This window comes from Chroicocephalus ridibundus, chromosome 1 (assembly GCF_963924245.1).
Source record: "Chroicocephalus ridibundus chromosome 1, bChrRid1.1, whole genome shotgun sequence".
NCBI classification, from domain to species: Eukaryota; Metazoa; Chordata; class Aves; order Charadriiformes; family Laridae; genus Chroicocephalus; species Chroicocephalus ridibundus.
Window position 1 is genome coordinate 184204971 of NC_086284.1, and position 18065 is coordinate 184223035.

The 18065-nt window shown below is 41.7% G+C and overlaps 1 protein-coding gene across 4 annotated transcripts in view; it reads left to right on the forward strand.

Moving 5' to 3' along the window:
* PPM1H (protein phosphatase, Mg2+/Mn2+ dependent 1H) overlaps positions 1-18065 on the forward strand; it is a 145263-nt gene that overhangs the window by 96905 nt on the left and 30293 nt on the right. For all 4 annotated transcript variants that reach the window (XR_010069505.1, XR_010069506.1, XR_010069507.1 and 1 more), the window contains exons 5-6: positions 8191-8275; positions 15487-15605. Coding sequence is in view for 1 of the 4 variants with exons in the window: in XM_063323065.1 (XP_063179135.1) it covers positions 8191-8275; positions 15487-15605 (204 nt within the window). In the remaining 3 variants the exon portion in view is untranslated. The remainder of the gene's footprint in view (positions 1-8190; positions 8276-15486; positions 15606-18065) is intronic.

Here is an 18065-nt window from a genome sequence, read left to right on the forward strand (position 1 = left end):
ATTGTTGTTCAGCCATGATACAGAAACGTGGTGGTGTATCATCATCGCAACCCTGGACTTAGCTGTGTCCAAATCAAGAATACATTGAAAACATCATGGGCAAAATTAATCCCGTGAGGGCTGCCAGTCTCCAACCTAAGGATGCTGGAACCAATGGTGGGCAGTTTTTGTGTGCTAGCAGTGTCACTATAAACTTGCTATAAACTGGGTTCTAATAGCTTCCTAGCTGCCAGCGGACGTCCTCGCTGAAAGATATGTGGGTTCAGATGTAAACCAACAGGGAAGTACACGCAGTTAATTACAGAGCATTTTAGTTTAGTTCATTGCCTTTTGGTTTAGTGCTATAGGAGCCAGAGTAGACAATACTAGAATTACATAGGTAAACACATAAAGTCACCACTGGCTCAACAGCAAAAGTTACTTTCCTGATTAAACAAACAAAAAAATGACATACAGATAGCCAGTGCCGTCCCATTAGTGATGGGGTGGGAGTACAAGAAAAATGTATAATTAGCCCTAAAATGAAACAGTGCTAATAAAGCCAACTGCTAATTATAAGCCAACTGCTAATAATAACTCTGTACTTAGATTGCATCAGACAAGCAGTACACCTGAGGACCTAAACTAGAGCAGGGAGTTCACAGGAGAGTCCCACAGGAATGGAGCTGCAGCCTGCCAAAGAGGCACTGAGAACTAAAAGCATGCGGCTCCTGGGGCTGAAAAAGACCGGGCAATGTGTCTTCTCCAAGCTCTCTCTTCTGTGGGCAACCTGCAAGCTCAGTATTATATGTAATTTAAAACTGTAGTATGAGAAGTGATGCAGAAACAACTGAAATAACTTAGTTACAGTGTCGGTGACGGCCAAGTGCTTCTCACCGTTGGATGCAACGTGTAGAAAATCCCTTTAACTGCTGCTTACTAAGTTGTTAATTGAACACATGGGATGGAATGTGAGATCAGTTCTAAAAATTCAGATTTTTATTATTTTCAGTGGCAGTAAGGAAGATGATGACTGGCTCGGGTGCTAGTGTAGATGAGAAGTAAGCCCTCCGTGGAAATCTATGATTATTACTTTGCTTTGAGAAACAGCTTCTACTTGCCCATTCATGATTCTTTATTAAAAATAATACAATTCATTTGGTAAAAACAGACCACCAGAACAGTGGCTTTAGAGTATATCAGCAGCTTCATTTTGCCCAGAGGCCTTCTCCACAGGAATCACTAAATAAGCATTAGAAATGTAAATATGAATGAGTTGGGTAACCGGAAACAACATAAAGCTCTACGTGTGCACGAACAGGAACAGCTCATGTGCTTTGTAGGTGCCTCTGAAAGATGACTTTCAGGGTTTCTTGCAGGGACTGGATTTAGAACCATAGAATCATAGAATTGTCTAGGTTGGAAAGGACGTTTAAGATTGAGTCCAACTGTCAACCTAACACTGACAAAACCACCGCTAAGCCATGTCCCTCAGCACCATGTCTACCTGTCTTCAGGGATGGCGATTCCACCACTTCCCTGGGCAGTCTGTTCCAATGTTTGATAACTATTTCAGTGAAGAAATTTTGCCTAATATCCAGTCTAAACCTCCCCTGGCGTAACTTGAGGCCATTTCATAATTTCTTCCCCTGGTTCTTTTCATAAGCAGGAGGAGGTTCTTGTGTTGCCACAGAAGAAGTGTAGCACACTTGGCTCCATGCTGGCGCGAGGACATGAAGAAAGGCCCTTGAATGAAATACCTGGGAATGCCCTGCGTCGGTGTCCTGCCGGAGCAGGGCTGTACTTGGCAGTTGTGCTGCTGAGATGTTAACCCTCAGAGCAGCCAGGGTGGCTGGCAGTCTGCAAAAGGCCTTTTGCAGAAGTTTGGGAGGGTTCTTCATTGTTCCTGCAGGACATGCACGCTCCTGTAGGAAATGACTTTAACCCAGCCTTTGTGCAATACATCACCAAGGCAAGTTCTCCCACCTTTTATTGGCTTGAGGCAGCTGAAGTTCCCCCAAGTGATGAATGAATGAACGCGTACGAGCAGCCTGCTGTGACCACCTCATACACAATGAGGCTGCGTTGTCACAGGAAGAGCCACAAGCAGGGAGAGCGCGTTCCCCCTCAACATTGGCTTTGTTTGGCTGAAAGAAAAATGATCTCATGTTTCTACTCTGTCACAATATTTCTGTGGACAGCCTGATGTTTGTGCTGAAAAATGTGAAGAAACCAGGGTGGCAGGACTGTTGAGTGGCAGTAGATGGAAAATGAGGACAGAGGCAGTTTTCATTGGCTCTGTCCCCTCCCCGGTTTGTTGCTTGTTTTCTTCTTGGTAGCGATGCCGAGTAGGAGTTGGGGCGTTTTTGAAACATCTCTTGGGTATTACGGGTGGGAGGCAGCCAGGGGTTTTTTCCATTGGTGTCGCTGAGGGTTGCTGCCTTCACCTCTGAGTTTTATGGTGATGGATATGTCATCGCTGGGACCTGTTTTAATGCCAGCTAAACATTATATAATGGTTTGTTTCACTATCCCCAGCCTGCCTTAATTCATAAAATTAAGGAAATCATTTAAAGGCTTTGCGCTATAGTTCCATGATTATTGCCAGTGCAGTGAGGTGTTTGTTCACCTGGTTTCTAAAGAAACATTGAGAAATGAGCCTGCATGGGACTAGGGGAGAGTAATTCAGTTCATACTAAGTGAAACCAGGGTGCCAGGACTGAATGTATTGAAAGTCATCAGTAATCGTAACGGCTGTAAGTTCTAGTACTTCATTTAGAAGGGAGAGGAACACTTTTTTGAATCTTTTTATAATCACTTCTTTCACTTCTTAGCAATTAAGAAAAGGTAAATAAAACTCACCAGATATTACATTGCTCTTCCTTGGCTTCTTTAAATATATGCATTTAGTTACCATAGTAAACAAGTACCCATCTAGACTGATTCCACAGTTCTAGCATTTACTTTTTTTTGTCTCAGCTATTTTGTGACACACAATTAAAATCTACTGCTTCGTTCCCCTTTGAATGTAATAAAACCCTGCCTTATTCTTTCTGTCAGTTTAATCCCTCTTTCTTTTCCATTGGCACATTTCTAATACCTCTTCAGACAGGCCAGACACTTCTGCTTCATCTGTACCGAACCCACAATGCTTAACACCTCTTGACAAAATGGATACATCCTCCCTGTAGCTTGGAATTGATATACGCTGTCAAAAAGGGTTTTCCGAACAGTCTCTCTTTGTCACCTTTACCAGATTTTTATCCTCTGTTGTAGAAATGTGCAGTTTAATGTTGCGTTTCAAATCATTTTTGGCTGAAAAAGTGTGTAATGGAATCGGGGTGTCCCCTGAATACTCCTAACGGTAGGAGATGCCTCTTTGTTTTGAACACCAGAATCCCGATAGACCCATGACAGCAGTGAAATTACACTCTTGACCTTGTTCACTAAAGTGTTTCTTTCTCTGTATGATTAAATGAGAGTAACCAACAATAGCTCTAAACCAACAATTCCTCTAAAATGTATGAGTTTCCCTCTGTTTGTTTCTCATAAGAAACTCAGAAGGGATGCTGTGCAATTCTCAGCTGATTGCGTTCTCCACAAAAGAAAAAAAAAACACAACAAACCCTATTTGATTCAAGGAGAGATGGCTCTTTTATCCATATTAAAAATGCAAAAGCAATTGATATATTGATATTTTCCTTAAGCCAGTGTTGTTGCTACATCCTAAGGGTGAGAGCAGCAGTACAACGCAGTGGCGGATTTTTACCCTTTCGTTGCTTCATTCACCACATATTTTAAAAGGGGATATATACTAAAGGACCAAATATAGTTTTAAAGTACTGAATGAATACAGAAAATAATCATATACTTAAGGTTCTGTGTGAATTTAGATGATCACCATGGACTACACAGTTACGTCAGTCCAAAATAGAAATGTAGTATTTTCTGTGGATTTACATGCAGCCTTTTAAGCTCCTGGTGTTTCTTTTCATTGGTGTGTGACTGGGTGGACCTAGCCTCCTGCAGGATTTGCTGAGACTGCCAGTCCCACCACACGCGCCGAGCCACTGGCACATCTCTTGCTCCACATTTAGTTGTTCAGGACACGGCTCCTCTGGATCAGAAAATACACAGTGAAGTGGCCAGAAGAGAGACACAAAATGAGATTTTTGTTTCTTCTGTTTTAGGCTACTTCAGCTGTGTTTTGGGAACTGTTTTTCCCCCAATATATTCCTGCTTTCTGTGAATATTTACCGCCTCCAGATTAGTGAATGTACTTTCTTTGTCGTGCAGAGCACGTATCTGAAATGCAAGGGCAAGTATGATCCAGCAGTTCATGTGGGTGGGCAATTCAGTAGCTGGGTTCAAAAGAGGGGAGAGGACTCAGGGAGGTCTATAGTTTGTTTTTTGGAGGGGATCAAAATAAGTGTCTTAATGGCCTCCTTGGCCTCAAGACTTAGGAGCGGTTTCTCCTGTTCTCTTTGCTCGCTGTGAACGATGCTGCGTGGGGAGGGCGTCAGAGCCATAGAGCGTGGAGGGCTATTCACCAAGGGGGCTGCACATCTGGGACTCCTGATTTCCTATCCTGCCAAAAACCCCATTGTTTTTTAATTACTTCGTCATTGGTGATATAAATTAATGATTGGTACGGGTCTGAAGCAACCTTGTCATCAGAGAATATTTGGTTAGTGTTGACATACTCGTTCCCTGCAAACATGAATCATTCGTCTGCCTTTGGCAGGCTCACCCTGTGGCTTTGCTATTATGTGTTTTACCAGTGTGGCTGAAATGAAAATGTCACTATTAAACATGGCAGAATCAGATGCTGTCTGGGCACTGCATCTCTTCGAGTTCTTCTTTGCTTCCTGTGTAGCTATTTCTGACAGTTTAATAGGACAGCTGTATTCTGGTATAAAATAATACATTCATGTTTCCACAATGCGCAGGGAGCTAAATGCTTTCAGAGCACTATTTCATTGTGTACATGCATCTCATGCATGACAGACGCAGTAACGCTCAGCATAACGCCACGTTGCTGCTTAGTCCATTAGGAAGTGTAAAGTCAAAATTAATTGTCCTGCAGGACTGTATAGAGTGGGTCTGTAAAAGCAGTTGCTGGGCTGGTTTGCGGCTGCCGGGCTCCCTCCCTGTGAGCAGTTATTGACGCTGGGCTATTGAATTCAGGGCTCTGGAGGTTGCTTGGTGGGAAAAGCCTTCAGTTGGTTCTTGGCAGCTCTGTCACTGTGAGGTCATGGAAAGGGCAGTTCAGTCTCCAAACCCAATTAGGGCCTGATTCGGCACCTCTTCAATCACAGGGGAAGAATCCCACTGAGCAGGGTGGCTCCCGGGCCAGGCTTTCGCACCCAGCCTCTCCAGTGAGACGGCTGACGAATGTGTCCATTTTTGTCACTTGGGCTATCAGAAATACCCTTTGCTGTCATGCAATGGCTAAGCAGCTGGTGTGGAAAGGTAAAGAGACTGGTAAGAGGATAATGAGCCCACCAGAGTTGAATTCAGACCAGTGACCTGTATATGTACATCTGCGTCCCTCCCGTTACTCATATCTAGAGCCGTCTAATTCCTCGGATCAAGTCACTTGACTCTTATGAGCAGCTGTAACTTTCAAGTTGAATAAAGTCCAACTGCTGAAAACATTAATGAAAAACATAAAACTGAGGCTCTGTTTTATCAGGTATCAACAGCATTGCTTTAATTCCCCCCCTCCAAAGGCTGCTTTTTTTTTTTTTTTTTTTGTGTGTGTGTGCTGGGTTGTGCTTTTCATCCCAGGTGGCTGCTATTCCTTGTGAAAATAAGTCGAGCCATGAAAGGTTGACCCATTCGCCTCTGAATTGCTTTTTATGATGTGAGTCCCTCAGGGCCCAATTCTACCCATAGAAGTGAGAATGATACCTATCAACGTATATAGGAAGTATGTCACCGTGTGCACAAAAAAAAAGATGAACCCCAGACTGGTCTGTGTGGTCTTTAAAATATGGAATTCCTGTGAAATGGTGATTAAAGGGGAAGAAAAGGATAATTAAAAAATTAGCCTGATGTGCTAGCAGTTATATCAATGTGTGTTTTTTATACTAGCTCTTTCAGACAAGCACAGGATCAGTAGATCCCTTATGACTCTCTTAAACTAGTGTGTAAAATTTGGTTAGTGTCTGATCAGCTCCTTTGATCAGTCTGGTCTAGACTGTTGCCAGAGTACTTACCACTGTACTAAACCGCAGTCCCCTTAAATGGAGGCCTACTCAACTGAGTCAAATTACATATGAAAAGGTTATAAAAACTGTCCGCTGTCTTTGAGTAAATGAGTCTGGTTCAAAGCTGAATACCTTAAGAACTACAGAAATAAAAGCAAAGGTGTTGTTGCAGAAAAGGTGTGGTAGAGTTCTTAACTCGTTTTTAAATGACTGTCTCGGAAATCCAAGGGAAAAATTTTCAGCAAACCTTTATTATTTTTAATTAGACCAGCATTTTTGTAAGCCTGTAATGTATTCAGACTGCATACAGGGGAAAACATTCCATAAAAAATTCTGTACAAATTTCTCTTAAGAAATTAATGAGTTACAGCCACCATGTCTGTCTCATTTCAAGCACACAATATTGTTTTTAATTGCAGCAGTGGAGGGCCAGTGGGAGCCTTCAGTATGTACGTGGCACTCTTGACATGTCTAACTTTTACATAGGATTATTTGCAAGGGAGTGCTGGAAGTCCAAGAGCAGTAAATTTGTTATTTATCAAAACAGAGCTGGTTTTCCCCTCATCACTAGAGCCTTTTGTAGCGCTATCCTGTACCTGTCTGTTCTTTGCCAAATGAATCTCAGAAATGTGAACAGTTCCTTTCCTCTTTGATAATGCTCCTCCCTTTTGCATAGTACCAATAGATGATCATTCGGAGACAATTTTAGTCCAATATCATATCCAGAAGACTTGGAAAATTATTCAGTGCCTCTAATTTTACAAAGCTGGTTTGTACCTGGGCTGGTTTTCTCAAGATGCCAGTGTTTTGAATTTGGAGGTTAAGTTTTCAGTCTTCATGTGCCTACCGTATTTGTTGGTTGCACTGCAGTGCCGTCAGAATACCTGGCATAGAAGCAATACCAGCAAGTTGATCAAATTATCAAGAGAAATGAGCTAACACGTAAACATCACATCAATAGGATGAGAAGATCACACAGAGGAGACCATTTAAAAAAGAAACTGGAATCCAAGTGACAGTTGCTTGTTTTATCTACACAAAATTCTGTGCAAATTCAAGAGGATAGCTGGTACACTGCTACTATCCAAACACTGAATTAATCTACTGATGGTTGAGAAACAGCTTCAAAACAGGCATTAAACTCTTTGGGATGATACATGGTTCATCCAGCTCTTCAAAAGTGCCAAGTGTTACTATACTTACAAAGCTGTGTAAATAACAGAAAGATACAAGAACTCAATTCTATGAGTGTGTACATGACCACAGAATGCGGTAGCAACAGTGGGTAAATTCTTCCCTCTCGTGACTGTGTTTCAGCCAGTGGCCTTACACCAGGGGAGAATCGGACCATATTTTGCATGCAGCATAGCAGATTGTTAAGAGGCAAGAGGCAGGTGTTTGAGAGAATTTCCTCCCTGCCGTTTGCAGAAGTGTATGCAAAATCTCATGGATGATCTATAGTCATTCCATTACCTGTCGTCTTTTGGCAGGTAACTAGTTAAATTTGTATTAAACAGGATTTGCTTTGCCACTTCCATTTGCTGGTGGAGTAGAAATGTTCTGACATGACATATGACCAATCAATAATTGGAAAGTGCTGGCATGAGTCATTTGAAGCCAGTAGTTTAGACAGTGTCAGCCACAACTGGGATTAAAACCTGCAAAGAGTTGTTCTACAATCAGTGATTCTGCAGCATCTCCTCTGGGTGTCTGCATTTCACTTAATAAAGATACCCTGTAGACATCGACTGAAATAACTCTTGCCTTTGTTGCTTGGATGTTTTTGTGAGCTCTGAAACGAACTTGGCATATACAAATATACTTTGTTATCCACCCTAAAGGATGCAGGGCAGGAATTATTATCCTGTTCTGCTGACAACTTCAGTAGAAAAGAAATGGCTTTATTTTGCTGTGACTCTGAAGAGAATAAGAGTGTGACTGGGTATTTCTTACTTTTTTTTTTTTTTACTTTACTGATGATATTTTATTACTGTTACAGGGCTATAATAATCCGAAATGGCGAAGTGATTCCAATGTCTTCGGAATTCACTCCAGAGACCGAACGCCAGCGACTTCAGTATCTGGTAAGAGACCTGAGGGCCAAGTGCTGCTGATGACAAGTATTCCCTGGTAATATCTATGTTCAGACCTGTACCACTGAGTTACTGTGGCTCAGTGAAGGACCACATGTCCGCTGAACACCAGTGACTGACCATGTATGTCTTTCAGCAAATGTGGAGAAAAGCCCAGTGCTGCAAATCCCAATGAAAAGATTCTTATCTCTTCTGTGAAGGCCATCGATTAGCATGGCTGTGCTTGTGTACCTTGTTCAGCTGCAGACCTTCAGCAGCTTGTTGGTACTGGATAATGAGAGCTTAGACATAGAGCTAACAAGCCACAGAGGTATTCAGTCCATCTCAGGGTTTACTGTGTGACAGTATAAAATACCACAGACTGCTCTTTCTGTGCGTGTGAACAATATTGCAGGGTTTTATTCATTTGCTCTAATCGTACCCCAATAGTGTATCAATCAGGGAAAAGTTATTCAACTTAGAGGTGATCTCAGCGAGCGTTAGTAGCTGCAGGATAGGACGGGTGAAGAAAGACTAGCTTTATTTAGTGTAGCAGCGCTCATAAAGCTGGAATAGGGTGTCTAGCTGAGTAGATGTGGGATGCTTTATACACCAACTTGTGCTGAGTGATAAGCTGCCTAAGAAACATAAATCAAAATGCATGGTGTTATTTTTCATGCAGACAATCCTGTTATTTTTTAAGTTTTTCATCGATGGTCAGATAGGTTGATTGAAGTTGATCGGCTGTTTGTCAAAACATCATTCCTAACATGGCCAAGAGATTCCTTTTATGCTTCTTCTGGTCTTCGACTTTTTCCTCTTAGAAATTTAAGCTTAAGCCAAAGCAGGCTCACTGTCAGCTTTGCCTGATGCGAGGTGGATGGGCCAAGGCTAGTGGCATTCCCTGTTCTTAAGGTGTCTTTTATCTTCAGCCCGATCCAAGCACTGTGGTTTGAAACCCGGCAAAATGCCGGTGGTTGAAGGCAGGGCTGCAAGGTTTTAAAGAAAAGTTGTAAATGTTTTGGCAATTGTCACATTTGATTTTTAGTCAGGTTCACTGACTTGAAACTGAAAATTTCAGCGGAAATACTACTTCGGGAGTATTCATATTCAGAGAACCAAATGGAAAAGAGGCCTAATGAATATTTACAGTTCAGTTACATTTAAAATAATTTGTTTGTCTTTAAAATAAAAGATACCTTTAATATCTAGGAAGTCTGCTACTTCTGTAGGAAATAACGAGATAAAGCGTTGCCTACAAGATATTTTTTTTTGCTTTTGATGTCCTTTCTGGCTTATATTTGAAAACAGCAGCTGATCTGAAAAGCTGTGTCTGCTGTTTCCTTTGGAATATTCCTTTACCTTTGTTTATTTTATTTCTATAAGTAACAAATATGTCAGGGTTATGGGTATCATGTTCAAAGAAAATCCATGCAAGACAGCAAGAGCGTGAAACAAAATTAGAGATAATTTCAAACATAACATTCTGTAAGTAACATTTTTACTCTAGAGTTTAAAAAAAAAAAAAAGCCCCCAAATTTCTTAAAAGGTTGGCATAAACACATAAACATAACACTCCAGAGATTGCAGTTGTCCTGCTGATTAGATTCCAAATAGTTCTCCTTACTCACCTTGGTTCTTCCCAGGTTCTGCGATCAGTCTATTGCAGCATCACCATCTCTCTTCTGCTGTTCTTATCTGAAAGTTATTTACTTTGGATTTATTTTCTTATTTGCAGTTAAAGCTGAGCTTCTTTGTTTCAGACATATTGCACTGCTCTTCCTGCACAATAGGAAGAAAATCACTTAATCATTTTAGCATTAATATTTTACTTGGTAAATGCAGGGATACGGTTCACCGCAGGGCTTTTCTGCCTGGGGAAGTTACTGCACAGGCAAAGGGAAGGTGTGGATTTACAGCCCACAGACTGCTCAGTGTTGGCTCCCTGGGCAGTAGATACTGTTCGCACAGTCAGGGCGAAAGGAACTTTCCTCTGCCTTTAGTGCCTATTGATTGCTTTGGCCACAAGGGACTTTAGGTTAACTGGCATCTTCTGTATTCACACCCTGTTTTCTGGATCCTAATTTCCATGTGCAAAGAAATCTGCAAGATAATGAGTTGTTTGGGTCATGTGAGCAGCTCTATATGAAGTCATCCAGCCTAGTCTTAGACAAAACTGTGCTTCGGCTAGTACTGGTTGAGTAACTGAGGACGGTGGAAACAAATGTTTTCCCTATCCAGCTCCCATTTTAATGCAGGTTTATTGCCATGTATCCAAGAATGACCTTGGGCATAGGCCTCTGGTATGGCAACTTCAGAAGAGCAAGTTGACTACCCAGTCGTTCTGACTTCTGAGCAGCTCTGGGCATGGCCATCGCTCCATCTCCACTTGCACCCCCTATGTTTTTTGCAGTGGGAGAACAGCATAGAGCTGCGGATTTCAAGCAGGCTGTATGGCAGAGGCAGACTTCTGTGTCAGGGGACTTGTGAGAGTATTGCAGAAGGCAATCAACCCCTCAGAGAGCACTTCTTAAGATTTAAGACGTGAAAGCTTTGCACCAGTATTCCCTTGGTCCTTTGGCTTCTGTAGGGGTTCAGTGCACCATATTGCTTCCCTTCCACTGGCAGGCATTCACGAGCCTCTGAGTTCTCGTGTCTATCTTTTCTTTTTAGCACTGTGGCAGGAGAGCTCACTCAGCACCTACTCCAGGAAAGCCCTGGTTTCCCGTATCAGTGCATCTTGAGGGAAAACAAAATCCAGTATTGACTGGGAACTGCTCTAGTACATTAGCAGTTGTGCAGGCACTGACTGCCACAGGCAATTTTCCTTTAATCTTCTGAGGAGACTATTAATTTCAGTCATGATAGTCTAAATTGCAACAGTAAATGGCATAGATTTTGTTACTTACTCCCTTAGAAAACGTGTTTAAAATGAATAATGAATGAGTGTATTACAGATGGGTGTATTTCTATTAGTTATCAAAGTTGCGCTTTGAAGATGTGATGTGAGGTCAGCATGGTGTTTCTGCATACCGTGTCCATCTGTGTGGCCAGGCAATGCCCCAAAAGTTCACAGCTCAGACCAAAGATGGTGCACTGCTGCTGCCAGGCCAGGCTTTACTACTAGTAGAGACTGGGTAGTCATCAGTAGCAGTGAGCTGTGGGTGCTCTTTGTGTTTGGCACCATTTGAACAAAGGTTCCTGAGCCCAGAAAAGCATGAGTTCAAAGAGGACCTATTCTTACTTCATTGTTCAGGTGAGGATTAAATGCAACTAACTTATGTGCTAAAGGATGCTTGGGAACCCAAGCCTGAAGAGGAAATGAACCTGGATCTCCTAAATGTCAGCTCAGTGCTTCAATTACAAGTCTTAATTCTCTTACAGCGTGTGGCTTCTTGCATCACTCAGCGTAGGATTGCTTTGGCCATCTGACACATTACACGATGCTGTGGTAAACGAGATGTGCGGTTTTATGGAAGGGATCCTGGCCTTTCATAAGAGGAGAGACCAATCCAGGGATGGAATTGGCTCCCGCTTCCCTCTTTCCTTCTACCATGACCTCCTTTAGTTTTAATCTCTGCTTGGCTTAAACGTGTCCATGTGATAATGGCTGAGTAATTTGCAAAACTTCTGGATGCGTTGTCCTGTGCATGCTGTTGTGAGCGGCAGTCCCATATAGTAGAATATCCTGTTTTAAAAAATGTCGCAACATAAGAGGATAAGGTTCTAATATGTAGTTGACGTAGGGGAAAACAGCAATTCTGAAAAAAACACAGAATACACGCTAGTGCTAGTGATGTCGCAGAGCAGCACGTGCTGGAGGAGCTAGAAAAGGCATCAGCAGGCCTTATTGAGGTCTGATAAGATGCATGCAGTGTTCCCTGCCACCTAATTAACTGGCACACTAGAGTGTAAGTCTAGGTTTATCTTAATTTTGTGTTTGCTTTGCTGATCACCAGGAAACACAGCAGGCAGTAAATCACCTTTTGAAAGAAACGTGACTAATAGTTCCTTGAGCGGACTCCATTTTAAATAACCAATGTTGAATGTAATACATCCAGCCACAAAATGCACCATAAAATGGCAGAGTACCAAAAACACACAACGCAGACTGTGCCAGATACATGCCAAAAAACTGTAATATCTTCTGAAAGAAAAAGGATGGAAAATATTGCAGTTCCATAACACAGAATAATGATGTTGTCTGAACATATTGATAGTCACTCTTTTTATTAAATTTTAAGTTCTCTGAATGGTGTTTCTGATCTGAGGTTCTTGCAAATCAAGACTAAAAAAAAGAAAAAATGGAAAATACAGTGGTGCTTCATCACAGATGAAATTCTGGTAATCAGTTCACTTACTGTTTTTGTTTTTTGTTTGATCGCTTGAGGGGATTTCATGGTGTCTGCTTGTATATCTACTTGAAAGATCTGTATATTTTTAAAGCATTGCTGCATTGCTTTTTTACTTTTTTTCTGGTTCTGCTGCCCAGCAAAGTTTGATTGGGGTGGAGAGGGAGAAGAGCCCTGCTTTGTATTAAATGGAGAACAGTTCTCAACAAACCCAATTGGAAGTTGCAGCTGAGTTTTATAGTAGAACATTGTTCTCCCTGTAGAATTACCAGTGAAGCATCAAAAATAACAGTTAAAAAGAAAAGGGTAAAAAAAAAATAGAGAAAATTAAAAAAAAAAAAAGTCCAAGAAAAATCCCCATTTCTTCGCATAAAAATTCAGCTCACAGGCACCAGAAGCTTCCAAATTGCTCTTTTCCCTCTGTTCCACTGACGCCAAAAATATTAGAATCAAGTTAAGATCCCTGGATTGTAAATCAAGCATTGAGGCTTGGCTGCGGAAGAGAAATCTTATTTGAACATTAGCAGTCCACTGGTAACTCTGCCAGCTTTATTAATCTTATTTCACTTGTGACCTCAGACTTTCCATCTGAGTAAATCTTTATGAAATGCAGTCTCTCCCAATCGCTTTACCTTTTCAATAAAGGAAATTCTTGTTTTCGAGGGGAAAAATGCTAAAAGCCTGTAACTTTTTTCTTCTGGACCTGTGATCCAGCCTAATAAGTAATCTAATAATCTAAAGGTTAAATAACTTCATTTTGATGTCAGGTATGAGTTTTTCTGCTTTAAATAAGGTTTCTTGTTTTGTAGGCAGGCGACAGTAGTCTTTAGCTAGAAGTGGTTTCTAATGATTTAATCAAGATAGGCTGTGCATTTTTAAAAGTGAACTGAATTGCACTTTCCAAGCAGACTGACTTCATTGTTTACAATACCATAGACTAGAAAGAATTAAAAAATACCAAAAAAAGAGTTCAGCTCTCTGCTGTCAGTGTGTAGCAATACATCAAATAAATCATTAGGGATGTTCCATCTTTTTTGCGACTGGAATGAAAATAAATAAAAATAAAAAGTTTACATGTACTTTTAAATAAAGAATCCAGAGTGCTGGAAGTATGGAAAGCCTCATCTGGGCTAATACTGCTAGACTTCTCAAAAGTCACTAGTGCTTCGCAACCGTTTCTGTAATGAGGAACAGTGATCCAATTAGAGGGTCCTTGAAAACAATATTTAGGTGGGGGAGGGGACCTTGGCTGATGGTAGACTGCAGGAAAAAAATGTATTTCCCTTAACTGTACACAGAGAGAGAATTTGATGGAACTCCTGTTCCAGGAAGGGATCACAGTGTCAAGATCACACTTGCGTGCTTGAAAGCCGCCTCTTGAAAGCAGAATCCAATCTTGTTGGCTACATGCAGTAATCTCCCTCAGCCCCGTTTCAGCTGAGCTCGAGGTGTTTTCTGGAAGGATGTCTGGCGACGGGAACGGGAACAAGCTGATGGAGGGTTAGCGCTGTGATGTGCTGAGCCTGATCCAACCCCTATTAAATTGAGCGGGAGCAGGCTCGGCCCTTAAATGCAGGAAATATTTTATTGTGAACTATCTGCATGATAGCTGCCAGGTAGATCAATAAGGGCTTCCACTGCTTCCTGCTGCTCACCTTTGATGAGCGCTAGATTTATGACAAACCCACAAACTAAAGCCAGCTCATTTGGTCTGCCCTGACGGCAGCTGCTGCTGGAGATAAGACCGACTTTATTGCCTTAACTGGCTGGATAAGGAAAAGGAGTTATCTGCGGAAAGGTTAAGAAACACAACTTTTTTTCAGTTCCCTTGCCAATTTGACTGTGTCTTCAGAAGAGTTCACTCACAATGCAGCTTTGGGGAGGGAGAGAGAAAGGCTCATTTATGCAAATATTAAAAGAAAAATGAGTGAAGTTTATTTCAGAAAGAAGAAATACAGTATGTTTAAGGATTAACCTATTGTGTCAGCTGATCTGTGCATAAATCCAAACCAAAAATCTGTGTGGTGGACAAAGAGCCTCCTGATGCTCTTGAGTACAGTCAGCTCTGGAGCGCATGAGCTTCAGGCATGGCTCTAGCAAAGAGGCATCCCAGCATCTGCAGAGCAGCACTCCAGAAAGGGCAGCACCAGTCAGACGTTAACACAGTCAAAAACATTAGTTGTGGTTGTGACACGTAACTGCAGCTGCTTTTCTTAAAAGTCTATTCTGTGCGAACGAAGTAGTTTTTAGAAAACAAGAAAATAAAGTGCTCTGCAACTCCTGTTTATTTGCAGTGTCTTGTGCGATGGGGTGCAGCCCACTGCGCAGGTAAAATTGTTCTCAAGACAGTGAAAATTCAAGTGTGGTAGTAATATTAGGTTTTGTGTGTTGTGGGCATAGCTGAACTGCGAGTCAAAAAGCTTGAGCTTCACTCTACAGACACCCCTCCAAGTCTCTACTTGCTCCACGGCTTTGTCCGTTAATCATTCCCTTTTCTCAGGTCACTGACTTACAAAAAGGAGATCTGTTCTGTTTGATGAAGCCCTGCAGACTCCTTTGGGGTCAGTGGATGAGGCATACTTTAGAGATAACAAATGTTGAGGAGCAGAGAGAAGTAGTGAAGGATTTTGAGGGCAAGAGGACTGCTCCCTGTAAGGCTGCTGCCGGACACCAGGCGGTGTCAGAACTGATGTATGTGCACATCACTTGCTGAAATGGAGTTCATCATCTTCCTTGTTTAAAAAAGGTGGGGGAGAAAAAGTACGTGTGGGAAGGGAGCGGGAAGGGATGGTAATGCTACCTCATTAAAAATAGATGGTGTCTTGTTTTATGATGTTCGTGTGGTATCTGTGGCTTGGTTTCTGCCCACAGGCTTACATGCAGCCCCACTTGCTGGGAAATGAGTTCACACATTTAGAGTTTCCACGGAGGGTGCAGCGCAAGGAAGTTGGAAAGAGGATGCTCTACCGTGACTTCAACATGACTGGCTGGTAAGAATGTGTCCTTTTCAGCGTGGGGTCAGCCTTCTCCATAACTAATGCCTGCTTTGTACGTGTCTTCGATTAGTGTAAACTGCATCAAACATGGAGGTGTATGCCTGCATATTAAAGGGAAAGGTATTTCCTTCTCTCTAATGTATGAAAAATACATTTTAGAAGTTAACACTCTAAACCAGGACTTTGGTTCATTTTAACGTGGGAGCATTCAAAGCAGAGCAAACACGTGAAGGGGAAGATATGCCAGGGGATCTTCCTGAAAGCTAAACAACTTTCCTATGTTGGAAGTAGCTTTTTGTAGAATCTGGATCGGTGGGCCTTCATGCCTTTGGCACGCTGAAGAACGCTTACAGAAGGGAAGAGCTGCCTCCTATACTCCAGTGCAGCCGACCCCTGATTTGGGTAACCCTTGAGGAATTGTTTTAGAGATGGGCCTATCTGAATAGAAGTCATAGCCACCCTAAAATGAAAAGGCTTGAATGAACAGCATTAACTTAACGAAGTGAAGACAGGAAGAACGATGAGGTTTTTGTCTCTGGCTAAACGTCTTCATTGTTTTGTGTCAGTTCAAGAAGCTCCTTCTCAAGTGACTCCCGCTCACTTAGAGAAGCCCTAATCCTTGCTGTTGTGTGCTCTGTGTGTGACCTATAAAAGCAAAGGCCCTATGTATGCAAATGGTCTTCACTTCCATGCTGTTTGTTGTTTTAGCATTCTTAGGAAATGTCCTTTCAGGAAGGGAAGAGTGGAGGGAGTTAAAAAGCCTGAACTCTTGTTGGTTTGGAGACTTGGATGCTCACATGCAACTACAGCTCCACATGCTTCTGATTTGTTCCATACTTTATAGACCATAAATATAATGATGTTTTAATGGCAGAATAATGATCTAAGCTTAATATTATCTGGAGTGCCTGTGCAGAACATGTTAATCTGGGAATAACCATCATTGTCCATCATCTTGAACAGCTGCTAGTAGAGTACGCAGTCTCACCCTAAGAATGATGACTTCACTTTTTAAAAAGGCTACAGGCATGAGCAAAAGAATAGGAACAGAATGAGAACATTGGATCAACTGAGGACTTAAACAGCAAAACACTTGGAAGATCATGAGACGCTCTCCCAGTTTCTGCAAAGGGAATTTTCTGATTAAGCTCCCGGATGTCTCTGAAGGCATCAGTAAAAAATGACTTCATGTAGACTTCCAAAGGCTCTTTTTTGAGATGTGAGATATTGTTGGGAAAAAAAAAAATACCCAGACCAAAAAGCAAAACCTCCTAATTCAGGGGAGAGCTACAGAAGTATCATGGGCCAAGAACTTCCTGAGAGAAGGATAAGAGCAGAATTCTTTCATCATGGTTGGATAGCAAAGAGGGTTTCTCCAGGTCCGCGGGAGTAGTTTTGCATTTCCCCGGTTGGGTAGTGGTCTGGAAAGGAAATGAGGTTAGAATGGTTGAAGTTGCAGCATTGGCAGGTGACACCACAGCTCTTTTCCTAATAAACAAGAAGGACCATGAGGAACTGCAAAGAAGTAAATGATTTACATGAATGTGCATCACGGAGACTGAATTTGGTGTTGATAAATACCAAGTAAAGCATGAAAAGGGAAAAATAATTTTTTTTGCACACTAGAGGTTCCAAATGAACTTGAGAGCCATGTCAAAAAGCTCAGTGGAAGTTCTGCTTGCTGTGATTTTTCCAGTCAAAAGCACCGGGGGGATGTTGGGATGCATACCAGGTTGGAATGGTTAAAAATTAAAAAAAGAGCTGATTCTGTATATCAGTTTGTACCTCATTTGTGAACCTGTGCATAGCACTTTACCTTACTCAAAATGATATTGTATAGCTAATACTGTTTGGCATTAGAAAGAATGCAAATTTTAAATATAGAATAATGAGTAAGGTAAAAGAGCTTGGGTAAGTCTAAATGGATGGCAGATTTGATTCAATGTATTGTTTTTCAGTACTGGTGTGTGAACTCTGTTAACTCTAACATATGGCAGGGGGGAGAAGAGAGTTGATTTTCTTGTTGATTTTTCTGAGTTTCCTGGAGTGTAGGACACAAGTTGATCCAGTTAGAGATTCTAATATGGTCAATGCAAAAATTGCCACCAGTTTAGCACAAATATGCCTAGCTGTAAGCAGTTATTCCGGAATAAATATTTAAACTGTGACTTGAAAATTCAAGTCTGAATTCACCTCAGTGCTGTCCCAGAACGGGATGGCCTGTGCCCAGCAAAAGCATGTGGAGACTGTGATGAGGCTGCCTCTCCCTGCTGTGTTCCTTTTGACTTCTGGCTGGAAGTGGAAAACAGGGTCTACAGTTTTGGCCTGAATAAAAGAATCAGACTGTTTTAGCTGCTCTGTATCCCACAGCTAGCGCATCAGTTACCTCTTTGTTTGCCTTGGGACAATAAAATGGTGAGGGAATTGCTCTGTCGCCATACATTTATCTAAATC